Genomic DNA, 15,673 nt, shown 5'->3' on the forward strand with positions numbered 1-15,673 from the left:
TGCAATCTATGGCTCTAAATGTTCCCCTTTATGAAGAATTTTACACGTGATGAGGTTTTATTTTACACTATGAATTTGTTCATGCATGTTAATACATAGTGCGGAGAGCATTTAATGCATGTTCAATGGTATATATAGATATTTTTTTTGCCTTTTGTGTCTTCGTTTGTTTATTGGTCTTTTAATGAAACGAATTATTTTTTTGGGACTAATAAGACGCTGATGCATGTGTGTTACCACTTGGAATATTAATTTTTTTTTTCTTGGAGCTGAACATATACCCACCGCTTGAAGAAAATGACAAGAGAATATTGCTTTTTTTGGGCCTTTTTTCTCCCAATATTCAGGGGCCTTAAGCAATGGCTTACCTTGCTTACCTATTGGGCCGGCCCTGGCGGAGAGTTCTGCTTGGAGCTGCTGATATGCTAAACACATGCTTTGACTTTACCATTTGCATTAGCTTCCCTGCACTCTCCAGCATCTTCTTCGCTATATAAAACTAATTATAAATTTAGTGACCATAGTTTAGTTTAGTAGACTATACCTTTTATCCAAATAGTCTTTTATTTTTTAAATTGTATTTGTGGTAGTGTGTTCGAACACTTTTTTATCTACATTTTTATGTTTAGGACACTTGAATGATCAGAAATATTGGCAACTTCAATACTTCTGTAGAATCCGGATCATCGGAGACAGGGAGGAAGATACCAAAAAAAATAAAAGAGAGATGATCCAAACTCACCTCTGTTGGGTTGTAATGTGTTGATATTCGGAATTATTTTTTAAAATTAAAGAAAAGTAATGTGAAAAATGAAAATTCCCTACAAAGATGGGTTTGAACAACTAGTACTACAAAGTACAAACTCTAGTACAATTTTATTAACTGGAAGTTATGAAGAAACCTCTTTCTTATTAACTAGTGCCTCCTTGATTAAATTAGCGCTACCACAAAACCTATTCACAGAAAATCCAGTGAACAGCATATAGTGTGCCTGCCTCGTTTAAAATATAAAAGTAAAAAAAAAAATAAAAAGAGCCTAGTCTCGTGATCTTCATAAACTTGACACTTCCTGATTAACGGCCACAAACACACGCGCGGGCACAACGACATCGGACTCAACAACCACCCGATTCTGCGAGGAGTTCCGTAGAACATGGTTTGGGAATCCATTACCAAGAGCGGTGAGAGAGTACTGAACGTGCCTGATGAGATCCGGAAACAAAAGAACGCCATTGAAATCAACCGTCCACGAAGTTCCGTTGCCTAGAGAACTACCCTTGGCCACGGTGGCTCTGAGCCTCATTCCGTCGACATTGTTCCTGTCAACGACCACCTGATCGATCCTCTTGAAAGCCCCTCTCGACTGGTCCAACTGAACGATGTCAATCCCTTTCCCCGACCCGCTAAACATGTTGTCCACGATGTTGACCCCGTTGACCACCCCGTTGACCGACCTCAGCACAATGTAAGCGTCTCCGAGGAAGAAGCTGTTAGAGATCAGGAGCTGGACCGGGTCCTCGGCCACGATCCCGGTGTAGTCCATGTAACAGTTGATGATCCGGGTCTGGGTCAACCCGGGCAGCCTCAGGTAAATCCCGGTCCCGCCGAAACCCGTGGCCTTGTTGTAGCAGTGCACACCGGTCAGCGTGTTGGCCTGCCCGGAGACCATGATTCCGACGGCGGCCGAGAATATGACAACGTCGGTGACGGCGTTGTCGTTCCCGGACAGCGTTATGGCCGTCCCCGAGAAATTCCGCTCGCCGGAATCCCCTCCGGCGGTGACGTGCTGCCCGAGGAAGGAGTTTCTGATGTATGTCTCGTGGCCTTGGACGACGTTGATTCCGATGGTGGCGAAGTGGGTTATGTAGCAATTGTCTATGCTCGTCCGAAGCGAGTTTATCACTGATATCGCTCCTCCTCTGAAGTTGGAGTCAAGCATTAGGTCCTTTATGGTCACGTACTCATAGTTATACGAAGACGAAGAAGAGAGTTGAGTGTCTAATAATGAGGTCTCGTTTTGGCTTAAGTCAGGGGTTTTGGCCGTGGAACGTGGCGGAGATGATAAGTCGATTAGGTATCCATCCACTGGGAAATCATCAGAAGCTCTTATGGTTCCTCCGTGAATCTGTTTCACCATATATCCATGTTAGATCAAGCACCGCGATAATGCAAAAAATAAATAAATAAATAAAAATTGTAAAAATGCATGAAATATAACGTAAAATCATTTGAAGTATCGGAAGCTCTTAAACTATTCATTAAAATCATTTGGCTCATGCGTACGTCATTTTAATTCATAATTATATTTAAAAAGGAAAAATTACATTACACAGAAGAAATTTGTTTTAGTTTGACTCGTTCATTAATTCCGATGTTAGAATTTTCTAACAGAAATTAAGGACTAACCAATTCAAAACTTATAGAAAAATTGGATAACTAACTTAAAACATTCCTCATTTTTCATATTTCACTCATATTTTCAACAGTAATAATTATTTTTTTCGGATAAAAATACCCTCATATTTTATACATTTATTCAACAATTATTGAAATTTGATCACAAATTATTGAAATATGGTTAAGTGATATTGAAATCTGTTTAACTTTTATTGAAATCTAGTTAAAAACTATTGAAATATGATCAATAGTTATTGAAATATAGTCAACAACTATTGAAATTTGATTAATTGGTATTGAAATCTGATCAACAACTATTGAAATCATATTAACTGTTATGGAAAACGATTATTTATGAAAACTAAAAAGTTCAGCGACTAATACTAAAAAAATTACAAAAAATTATTACTTTCGATATTTCCACAAACTTAAATACCATTCATTTAAAAAATAAATAAACATATCAAACTCTGAAAGAAGTTGGTGCTATATTTAACTGCGCAAAAAAAATTATAATTTTAAATATACATAAAATACAACGTAAAATCATTTGAAGTAACAGTCTCCTTGTTTTTTCCAATAAATTTGTGTTTTATTTATCTAAACTATTCGTTAAATACTGGGAAATCTTTGTGATTGTATGACTTCTATCGTCATGTTGGTGATACTCCATTTTAAAGTTTTTGGCACATGTGTATGTCATTTTAATTAATAATATATATTTAAAAGGAAAAAATTACATTACACAGAAGAAATTTATTTTAGTTTGACTCGTTCCTTCCGATGTTGAATTTTCTAACGGAAATTTAGGGCGTAACAATTCAAATTAAACTTAAATACTATTCATTTAGTTAACAAAACAAAACAAATATCAAACTATGAAACGAGTTGGTGTTACATTAACTATGTAAGAAAAATTATAATCTTGAATATACATGAAATACGACGTAAAATCGTTTGAACTAACGGTCTACATGGTTTTTTTTTTCAATGAATTGGTGTTACGTATTCATAAGGAAAATGTCACTATCACGTGTGACAATACTATAAGTGATATTCATTTGGAAAAATATCAAGTTTTCCACGAGATGTTAAAACACATAGATGTGAAGATGCATTTTTGTTTGAGACATCACCATCAATGGAGATCTGACTATTATGAATGCCAACATAAAAAATAAAAAAATAAAAACTCTATCGGCATTACTACAAAATACCTATTAGAAGTCGCTATATTTGCGTCGGGTATATTTTTGAGCGACGCATAACATTATTTTTTGGAGCTCGTTTGACGTGGAAAAGATTAAAATTAAGCCATTTTAATTTTATTGGGCCACGTGGCCTGACATCGCTCAAAAAGCAAGCGACGTGGGGCGTCGCTCGTTTTTTGAGCGACGCCAGGCCACGTGGCAGGGGCGTCGCTCGCTTTTTGAGCGACACGTGGCGTGGCGTCGCTCAAAAAACGAGCGACGCCCCCCCTTTTTTTTATAAAAAAAATGCATAAGTATTTCGCACAACAGTTATTTCACACTTCATCTTCTTCATTCGACATTTTCTCTCCAAAACCCCCAAATACCTCCATTGAAACCCACCTCCACCACCATTACACATCTCCACCGACCACCTCCACCACCATTACATATTTCTAGCACTCTACTCCGGCCGGCGTCGTGGTTTTGGTGAACGGTTTCGGTCGTGACGCACGGGTAAGAGGTTAGTTTTAGGGTTTTTTTTTTTTATTTCATGATATTATGAGTAAAGATTCTTAGGTTATTTTTTATTGATTTCGGTGTGAAGGATGTGCATTTGTTGTTATTTACGGCCGTCTCCGCGCCCGTAGTCGCCGCCGGTCCCTCCGCCCCTCTTTCGTCCGGTCGCCGTCGTCGGCTTAGGTAGAGTTTTTTTTTTTTTTTTAATAAACATTTTATTAAATTTGTTGCTTATGCCATGGAACTATTCGTAAGTTCGTTAATGAGTTATTATATTTTTTTTTTCAAATTGTTTATAAGTTAAGAATTTTTTTTATTTAGGAGGCATTGGATACTTTTGGTCATGGACGGAGATGATCATGTGTACCATTTTGATCCTCTTCATCATGCTATTCCGAGTGATCTCAAATCCGTCCTCTCAACGTAAGTAGTAACTTTTTTATCGTATATGACATTTTTCAACTACAATTCTATTGTGCATTTAGACTTATTAGACTTATCTTATGTAGAGCGTTTGGAAGATATTTTAACGTGCCGTTGAAGGTCGCTTGACATAAGGAAAAGGTACTATAAAACATACATAATTTTAATATAAACATGTTCATAAAAATGATGTATTTTACCATAGGGCCCGAAACAACCTTCAAGTACGGAGTGCGGATATTTTGTCTTACTAATGACGAGAGATTTTTTTAGAGGGAGATCATTCCGTGATACCCTCGCACATGTAAGTATCTAATTAATAGAGTTTCTTAATATGTTATGTATGTTTATTAATATGCTTATTTATTTTGATTTCAGTTGCGATCGTTGCAAACTTACAGTGATACCGACATGGACGAACTTCGACAAGATTATGCTAGAATTATTGTGGATGGTATGTTGATGTCTTTATATTGAACTATGATGCGTTAAGTTACTAGAATTAGTCTAAATATCTTTATATTGAACTAGAATTATTGTGAAAATGGTAAACTGATTGTAAAAACTGCGTTAACTGTTATTTTGTTATGTTAAAAAAAACTTGATTATGAAATTTAGCACGAAAGATTTGAGCTACTATATGTTTTTCTGCTTGGTTTGAGTATTGTTTCGTCTGTTTTGTTGCAGGAAAATTGGGTAAACGTAGTTTTTAAATATTAAAAAAAATAAAAAATCTGGAGTCGCTCAAAAATTGAGCGACTCTAAAAACCTGGAGTCGCTCAATTTTTGAGCGACTCTAAAAACCTGGAGTCGCTCAACGCCAGCTTGGAGTCGCTCAATTTTTGAGCGACGCCAGCCTGGAGTCGCTCAGAAATTGAGCAACTCTAAAAAACTGGAGTCGCTCAATTTTTGAGCGACTCCAGGCTGGCGTCGCTCAATTTTTGAGCGACGCCAGGTTATTAAGCGACACCAATAAAAAGAGCGACGCCCAATTAAAAAAACCCGCCAATCCAACGTGGCGCTTACGTGGAGCGTCGCTCGGTCATAAGCGACGCCAAAGCTTTGGGCGTCACTAACATATGCGTCGCTCAAAAAGCGACGCCCAAAATATAACGCGTCGCTTTTTGAGCGACTCTAAAAAGGTATTTTGTAGTAGTGCGGCATGCCAACAAAAACAACTCCAAGATGTAAGTTCGTCACTACCTGGAGGTGGTGAAGGTTTTAGAGGCTTAATTAAGGCGTGAAGGAGATCATTTAGATATGCTAGAGATGACGATAATATTGGATTTTTGTACACTAATCTCACTTCAAAAATGTTTAATGAATGATCGAAGATTCAAGCATCATCACATTTCTGCAAAATTCTAAAAAATATCGAGCGTTAGATCATATTAAGTAGATTTCTTTTATTGTAAGCTATTCGTAAAACCAGGTTCAAGATCAAATCGGATGAGTTAGTGTTATGGGGAAACAAACAATTGAGAGACTTGTGAGTAAAGGTGGCCATATGGGATCCCGCGGGACCCCGTTTCCCGTATTATTGGTACCATGTGGGAAGTGGGAAAAACCCATATTATAAAATATGGTACCGGGACTTTTGTCCCGGAACCATCCGGGAAATGGGACGGAACCGGGATCCCCGTTTAGCACCGTTTAGTACCGTATTTTTTATATTGTATTTTTTCAATTGAAAATATATGAATTTTTATTTATTTTTAAATGTATTTATGATTAAAATAAAATAAAATAAATAAATATGGGAAATATGAGAATCCCGGAACCGCGAAATATGGTACCGGGAATTCCCGGTACCGTGGAAAATGGTTCCGGGATTTCCCGGTACCATTTTTTACGGTCCCGGGAGTCCCATTTCCCGCAAAATATGGGACGGGACCAGGGGATCCCATTTCCCGGGTTCCATATGGCCAGCTTTACTTGTGAGACAAAGGGAAACACTTTAGTGAAAAAGTTAAGGGATTGAGTGTTCTTTCGAGGCAAGTGATTGATTTTTAATATCTTCGCTGATAGTGAAAGATAAGAATCTCCAATCACGACTCAATGTATGTGTTAGTGCTAAACCAAATTTGTAAGTTTTTGTCAAAAATAGACAATTCCTTTAATTGATGCTACTTTGAGGAAGTCACTTATTGTTTTCCCCCTAAAAAAAAATCTTAATTTAATACACAATTCAAAGCACTTTAAGACATGCAAATGAGAGTCATGAGACTTGTAGGAAGTAGGAACTACTAGTTAGCTACAGGTTGTACGACATTTAGTCATGACCTACCTGTTCTTTTTAATAGCCTATTAGTTTATCAATAATTAAGTTAAATAAATAAAAGAAGCATTTGTTAATCTAGCCAATCCTTATCTCTTTTTAAGATTTAATCAGTTAATTTACTTAATTTCGACATGATAAACTATTTCTCTAATTAGCTATTTTAAAATGATGGTGGGCTATTAAGTTTTTGGCTTAATTGCTCCTAAATAAATAAAAAAAACTCTTTCGGATTTCCAAGTTTTGTTTTGTTTGTTTCTAATAAGTGACGTAGCTTACCTACCAAACTAAATCCACAAAAAATAAAAGAAAAAAAAATCCAATTTTAACTCCTGCATATGTAGTGGGTTTTATGACATTGTATTTTTTTTTCTTACATACAACTTAATTCATATAATTTCTTCTTATTATATATATATATATATATATATATATATATATATATCTTTGCTTTTAATATTTTAAAAATATTTCGTACCAATATATTATATACTTTTAATATTTCCAATTTATTTATATATTAATTGTATTTCATAGTATGAATAAAAAAAACAAAATATATTTAATTAACTAAAAATTTAATCATAAATAAAAATTAACATCATAAATATATTGAATTTTTTTATTTAATTGGTGATGGTCTAAATCTGATTCGAATAAAAACTGAGAATGATAGACAAAAAAATATTACTTTAATTAATTTGCATAAATAAAAAAGAAATAGAAAAGAGAAAAATCAATTTTACAACCGCCTCGGTTTTCGCCATAGGCGTAAACAAGCGATTAAACTTTGACATCTACATCTAATACGATGACTCAATATAGCACACCAAGCCCAGAAGAAAAAAAAAACAAAACAAAAAAAAAATACATAAAATATTTTAAATACGTTTGTACTGTGCCACGTGGCGTAATAAAGAAACAAAGTCAGTCAAACCTACTTTTTCTTTTTCTTCAAATAAGACCTGCCTCTAATAAAGCAACATCTACTGGCCGAAAAATCAATTACCAACTAAAATTTGCACGTCACGCGAGATAGCCTTTGAATTATGTCCCAGAAAATCACAAAAATAAAATGCTATAACTTCAACATTTAATATCTTAACGCTCGACTTTTAGTTTCTTTTTATTTCTCGATTAAAAACATGTAAAATGATCTCATTTCACCTGACTGATTATTCCTCTATAATATTATCGGATTTGTAGAAGCAGAGAATTTGCAAATTTGAATAAAAAGTAATCAACGTAATTTGCATAAATAATAAGCAGAAGAAGTACCATGAGATTGCCGACTCTCGCGACAGGGAAGCGGAGGGGCCGAGAGACAAGGTAATGGCCGCCTTGAAGGTCAATGCGAGCGCCGCCCAGATTCGCTATTCCTTCCATCAAAACTCCGTTCGCCGGACCTCCGATCGCCGCCGCCATCGCCGCCTCTATCGCGGCCGTGCTGTCCTCTTTCCCCGTCGGATCTCCTCCGAACATCGTCACGCGGTACACTCTCGGACTTTCACTACCACTACCACCCTGCCATAACACAGCGCTAGTTAATAGTAATAATTTACATTATTAAATAAATTCCTTAGTATATATTATATATATACCTGATCCGGAGAAGGTGCAGGAGCAGAAACGGAGTCACGCTTGACGGCTTGTATTTTGCTCATAATTTGTTCACGGAAACGATCATGATTCCTCTCACCATATGCCTCTGCTGGGAATAATGTGACGATGAAGAACGACGTCAAAACCCCAATTACTATAGAAAGTTGTCTCGCCATTTGTCTCTATGGAAAAGAGAGAGAGAGAGAGAGAGAGAGAGATGGAAACTTGGGGTTGGATTATTCTTTCTTCCTCTCTTTCTCTGTTTCACCCACTCTCTGTCTCTCTCACTTAAGTTGGAGAAGAGTTGTTGAGAGAGAAAAGTGGGGGTTTGGTTTTTTGCAGTTTAAATATACTTTAATGTTGACAGATATATAGATAGAGCTACCAAAAGGAGGGCATGAAAAGAGACGGGCTTAACTATTTAGCAGAGAAGAGGAACGCGAAATGTTTGCTTTTGTGATCACACATACAACACCCGATGCACGACGTTGGTGCTTTTTATGTGTTCATGTGTATATGTGTATTTATTTTTATGTTTTTCTTTTGGGAAAGATTAGGCATTAGTTGTTTTTTGGGGTACCTCACAAGTTTGGCATGTTAAAAGGGGGTATTTCTAGAACAAGTGTCAAAATAGACTGGAAAGCTTTTGTCTTTGTGTATCAGATCTACGCATGGAAGAAAGTAGAGATTGTCACTTTAGTCATATACCGATTGCGGTACGTACCATAGTATACGTGGACCAATAACATATTCCCACCACCTTATATTCTTTATAGGTTAACCAATTTATTAGAGAGTGGTGCAAATGCTTTACAGGTTCGATTTAGTATAACTTCAACCTGAAGAATTCTTTATTAACCCCTTGCGCAATTGATGAGGCATCATTAATTCACACTTCAAGAAATAGAAAATTTCATTGATTATGTGTAACACTACACATTATATGATTTCTAAAAGGTAAAATATCAAAATGTAGTATATATGTGCCAAATGGCCTATATACCCAGAGACATACTTTTTTCAAATAAAACACTAAAATCCTTTTAATCTCTGTCTCTCAAATGCAACAAAGAAAAATTTTCGGTCCATATTTTCGCAATGAGTATATTTTTATCTCTATTCTATCAAATTTTCGAAGTGGTCTGAACTGAAATAATTAAAATTTGACTTAAATTTTCAGTTTTTAGTGAAAACTTATTTTCGGAAAAATTGATATAGAGTACTGCATATGATCGCAACTGACCGCAACTTTAGTATATATGTTCTATTCACGTTTTTAAAAAAACTATATAAAAAAATATGTATATGTATATGTTCTATTCACGCTTTAAAAGAAACTATATAAATCTTTAATTATTCTCATAATATCCAGCTACTTATAATTTATTCATTATTATAATAACATTTATGTGATTATATAAATCTGTAACAACCTGTAGTAGCCTTCTTTGTGAGTAACCATCATATATGCAATCCTTAGTTCCGACCACATTCGTTCATTTGTTTGTGAATGTAACGCATATCTTTCTGTCTATCCTTCGAATAAAATAAAAATTGAGCATCTACACTCTTAATTATGAATATTTTCTAAAATTGTTTGCTTTTGTTAAAATGAAATAATGAATATATATATATATATATATATATATATATATATATTCAATATGATGTTATTTTGGACATAGATCTAATCTTGACTAAACGCTACTTCCGGTCCTGGCTGGAACGGAATATTTCGGGGTTGTGTAGATATGGGACTACGTAATTGATAAGAGCTTAAATGGATTACTTGGAAGTTGGAACTACCTATATCCACAAGATTATCTTCATTTCGGAAGCTCAATTCATAATATTTGCAATGTTAAGTGTATTGGCCCTCAAGTAGTCTTAAGATGGGTGACCTCTTTCCTATGAAATTTTATCACGAAATTTGTGAGTGAGGACAAAACATATTGGAAAGACACGTGTTGATTTGTAGGGATTGTCTTCAACCTATGAAGGACCAATGATGACGTACCGGTGTATAAGAGTCATAAGTCAGTGGGCTGAGGCTCAATAAAAGCTTAAACGGGGCATTACAATTTCGTTAGAATGACAATAATACCAATAATTCCCTAACCCGTCTGTTACCTGACTTTTATGGGTCGGGTAATACCCGTTACCAATTTAGCGGCTACGAGTACGGGTAGCGAATATATTATTCTGCCCCATTAACCTGACTTGTTACGATTTAAAAAAATAAAAAATATATATAATTAAATATAGTAAATTAATAACCTAGTACTGTAGTTACGATTAGGAAATTCTGGTTTACTGTTTTTGCACTCTAAATTGCACTTTGAAATTGTGGGTTGGTCTTGCTTTGTATTAAGCGCACATGATTCCTAAGTGGTATTGTTTGTTTTTTAAACAAAAAATAGAAAAATAGGCAACTTAAATGTTTGATATTGCGTAATTTATTCTTTTGTCTAGCTTTTTTTTTTAAATGGGCTAGCGTGTCCATCTTTTTGGCACCCGTTACTTGGCGCGCGGATGTACCCGTTATCCACTTGGCAGTGTACCCGTTATCCACTCCATTAGAAATAACAGGATTAACGGGTACGGGTTAACGGGTGTTTTTTAAACGGGTATGGGTTAACGGGTATTTTTTTAATGGATACGTGTAACGGAATAGGCGCACCCCTTCAAACCCGTACCCGTTGCCATTCATAAATTTTGTGATGGCCCGGTTTCCTAGACTGTCTTACTTTACTTACTTATTTTACTTATCACATTTATGTATTAAAAAAATGAGGATTTTTTTTTTCTTCTATCATGTAATACTCTTAGAAAACCGTAATCTAAAAATTCACGAATTATATATATATATATATATATATATATATATATATATTAAAACTTATATTATCAAATACTAAGTATAATAAAATCATACTAGTCCTTATCAAAATACTTTGATTGAAAATATAACAAGTAAATGAATAAAAACTAAACCTTTAAACTTTGATCATGGCAAAGCTTCGACCTTGAAAATATTTTGACTTTTACTTTAAAATCGGTATTTTAGTAGTAACCTAATAGAAATTAAGTTATAATAAATTTGCTAATCAAGCTACGGATAAAACAATACAAAACTATAACATACTACTTAATCTACATAAAAACTTTATTTTATAAATTATAATAAATATAATTTATTTAATGAGTAGCGGAAGTTTTTCTTACATAGTGGCAACCATAATCCAACCACCTTGCTATCGATGCCGCTGCTCCATACTCATCACTTAGCAGTAAGTTGTTTACCTACAGCACATACGTAACATTTTCGTAGAAATGAACTATCGCTCAGCAAGAACAATATAAAACTCACAAAACAAGATGAGTACTGCAATGCATGAACCGGTTATTAGTATTTTCGTTCTAATAGGTGACATGGTATTTCTTAACATAAATCTTATCATATTTTATATCGGGGCTCCCCTAGAGTAGTCGTACCAATTTCAGTGTACACTTTGGGAACCGAGATATGGGGTTGCAAAGTCTCATACTTCGCTCTGTCTTATAAACTTATAACATATGAGAAATTTCTCCATTTGGGCCCATAAGTCGGCTCGAAAAATTCTCCTTAAGACCTCCGTAACTCGAGGCGTTACGACTCTCTTACTTATCTTTTCACTTTATTAATTAGGTGACATGCAATATGACATGTAATATAAAAATAAAAAAATAAAAAATAAAAAATAAAACATTACACATAACATCATACGTGACATGATTATAAACTAAATAAAATAATATGACATAACTTACCAATGCAATGAAACATAACATAGCTCAACATTAACTAGCATCTCATGCATCATGCATAAATTTAGTTAGCATAAAGACATGCACAACATCAACATATGTAACGTCATATAATTTCAAAAATATGTTGTTAATACTCCATCATCATCATTTATCATATCATAACACAACATAAGCTAAACTTCATAAATGTAGATATGTAATCATCGCATGATATATAACAACTCATAAATTACATCATCATACTTAAACATATCATACCATGTATCAAGTAACTTATGACTATAAACAGAACCATATAATACTATCAAACAAACCACGTCATAAATCACAAAAATCATCATAATTTTATTTAAAACTAATATGTGATGTAGTGAGATTGTTCTCACCTGGGGATTGAAATTACAATCTTTGATCGTGAACGGCTAAAACGCTCTACTCGGTTCAAAACAAAACCTAATAGAAATGATTAATAATTAGGATATCACTTAATAATCACTAAGAAAATACTATTCTGGACAGAAAAGGTTTCTGAAAAAATTCAGAACCCGTCGCTAAGTGAAATGACTAAAATACCATTAGCTGTGAAATCTCGAGAAAAATAAAACTGTTGAGATAAATTCTGAGAAAATTCCAGAAAATATAAAATAATAATTTGAACGTTTTATTCGCAAGTAAAAAGACCGAAATCGGATTTAAAAATAATGAAAACTGAAATAAGGGTATAACCTATAAAAAAGAGTTTTATAACATTCTGAAAACGGTCTGCGCACCGATCTAAAATTAATCGTGGATATATTTTCACTGATTAAAAACTCATAATTTTTTTTATCATATGACAATAACACATAATTGTAGCTTGTGTAAAACATTCCATCAAAAATATGTTTTATAGCTATTTTTAAAATATTAAAAACTACGCAGTTTAAAACAAGATAAAATTGTTTGCGCACCACTTGTAAATTATTTTTAGAATAAAAACCGTTCATCTAAAAATCATGAAATTTTAAAAACATACGATAAACATCTTAAATATTCGTGTATAAAAATATGAGATCAAAATAATTTCGGTAGCTATATAAAACAAGACGCTTCTTAAAATATATGAAACTCTTTCAAATAAGAAAATATTTTTACCAATAAAACTCGTAAAAAAAATGCATATTAACAAATATAATCCTAAGAAAATAAAAACAATGAGTTTTGAAATAAAATACCACTTATTTTATCGTAGAAGAAACACCCTAAACTTTGCTAGAACACCAAAATGAGAAAATCCCACTTGATAATTAGAATTTCCCTCCCCTCGGAAATTCGTTTCCATTCTTAGTAAAATAAGAAAGAGATCTCGAAACACCTAGTTTCGTGATCTAGTGAGATAAAGACTGTGCCCACTCATCTTTCTTATTCGTCTCGGAGATTACATTTCGGAAGACTAAGCTGTCATCCTCGAGTCCTTCATCAAGACGACGCAAGGAGTACGCGATTGGTTTAGGAGCGTTCTGTAGCTGAACCGAAAATCAATGTAAGTATTCATTTTTCGCTCAAATCAGTTGCTTAATAAATATGCTCTCGTGAATTAAATTAATTAAACATAACTAGATCTTGTTTATTATAACCATAATTTAATTAGCTTATGATCAGCGTACACTACTACAAAATTGATTTTCTGATGCGCAAGACTATCAGATGCGACTAGTCGCATCTAAAAGTCGCATCTAAATAACTTTTAGATGCGACTAGTCGCATCGGATAGTCAATCAGAAGCCGAAAAAATTCGCTCAAATTGTCTTTTGATTTTGACAATCCGATGCGACTAGTCGCACCTGAAAATATGTTGAAACTTTCAGGTGCGACTATGTCGCATCAGATAGTTTTAAATTTTTGGGCGGGCCTCATCTCCCCCTCTTTTATTTCATTAATCTGACGTGGTGAATGAAATTTTAATTTTTTTTAATTACAATCCGGTGCGACTAGTCGCACCTGATGAGATAGCACCTGATTGATAGGGTTTGTTTAAAAACCCAGGTCGCGATCCTTTCTTCTCCAGCCGCTCAAACCCAACTCTCCCTCTCTGTTTAAAAAAAAAACCCTCTATCTCGAAAAAAAAACCATCTCTCTCTCTGCCACCTCCGCCGCGCTCCGCCCTTTCCACCACCTCCGCCGCTTCTCTCTCTCTCTCTGCCTCATCTGCGACACCAGGAAAAGAGGAAGAAAAAAAAAACCGAGCTTCGATCGGCGGCCAGCAGCTCCTCCGCCAATCCGCGCGCGCCGCCACCACGTCTCTCCTTCATCTTCTCTTCTCCTTCTTGCTTGCGCTCGGCCAGCAGCTCCTCCACCAAGCCGCGCGCGCCACCAGCCACGCTCCGCCGCTGGTGGGACCTCCGCCGCCGCCGCGCTCCTCCGCCGCCAGCAGCTCATCCACCAAACCGGTATTTCTCTCTCTCCCGCTCACTGAATTTGCTCCCTCTCTGCCTCGCGCTCTCTCTTAGTGTTTCTCTCCCTCTCTCACAGCCTCGATCGTCGTCCCGTGCCTCCGGACCTCGCCGTGCGCTCAGCCCCGGCCCCGCTGCCGAGGTGATCGTCCTTCGAGTCCCAGCCAGCAGCCGGAACCTGCCCTGTTCGGCCGAGCCCAGTTCCTCTCCGACGCAGGGCCGTTAGTCGCATCGACGGGGTGACCTTCCTTCTCCGAGAGTCCCTGCCAGGTTAGTATTTTTTTTTTCTGTTTATGTATTATTAGTTTATATATTATATGTAAATATATATTGTATAGATTTTATTGTATGTTGTATATGTGTAATTAGTATATTGTATATTGTATGTTTAGTTTATATTTGTTAGGTATTAATTTGTATATGGTGTTAAGTAATTTTAATTAGATTAAGTTTATGTGTTAGGAATTAATTTGTATATATATATGTGTAGCTTAATTAGTATTAATTTGATAATTTACATGTTTAGTAATTTTGTTAAGTTTAATAATTCCATTAGTTTAGGTTAAAAATTTAAATTGATTGTAACTTAATTAGTATTAATATGATATCTTCAATTGTCTAATAATGTGATTATTTTAGATTAAAATTAAGTTTTCGTTGTTTTTTTGACATGTTTTGATATAGTTTGTGATATAGTATAGGTTAGTGTTTAGTTTAAATTTGTTTTGTTTTAATTAGTTTTGATTTATTGTAATTTATCAATTAGGAATTGTAATTAGTCTAATAATTACATGAATAGGTTGTTTAGTTTAAAATTATTTAATGAAATTAAAATTGTAATTGTAACATGCTACTTTGAAATTGATTAGTAATTGTAATTGATAATGTCACATGTTTAATAATTTGATTAGTTTAGGTTAAAACTAAGTTTTATTTGTGTTTTGTGACATGTTTTGATGTTTTGTGACATGTTTAGTATAAAACGAAGTTTAAGTTAAAATGAAGTTAATGAATCTGTGAT

General features: G+C 34.7%; 1 protein-coding gene across 1 annotated transcript; it reads right to left on the bottom strand.

Moving 5' to 3' along the window:
• Positions 1-804: 804 nt before the first annotated feature.
• Positions 805-9,072, bottom strand: QRT3 (Pectin lyase-like superfamily protein). The gene is made up of 3 exons (XM_089627482.1): positions 8,410-9,072; positions 8,087-8,332; positions 805-2,126 (listed from the first exon to the last, which is right to left on the bottom strand). The coding sequence occupies exons 1-3, from the start codon at positions 8,584-8,586 to the stop codon at positions 1,053-1,055; spliced, it is 1,497 nt and encodes a 498-aa protein (XP_089483608.1). The 5' UTR covers positions 8,587-9,072; the 3' UTR covers positions 805-1,052.
• Between the last annotated feature and the right edge of the window lie 6,601 nt (positions 9,073-15,673).

The sequence above is a fragment of the Urtica dioica genome, chromosome 9 (genome assembly GCF_054948205.1).
Source record: "Urtica dioica subsp. dioica isolate 48M chromosome 9, U.dioica_male_clone48M_v1_H2, whole genome shotgun sequence".
In the NCBI taxonomy this organism is placed as follows: Eukaryota; Viridiplantae; Streptophyta; class Magnoliopsida; order Rosales; family Urticaceae; genus Urtica; species Urtica dioica.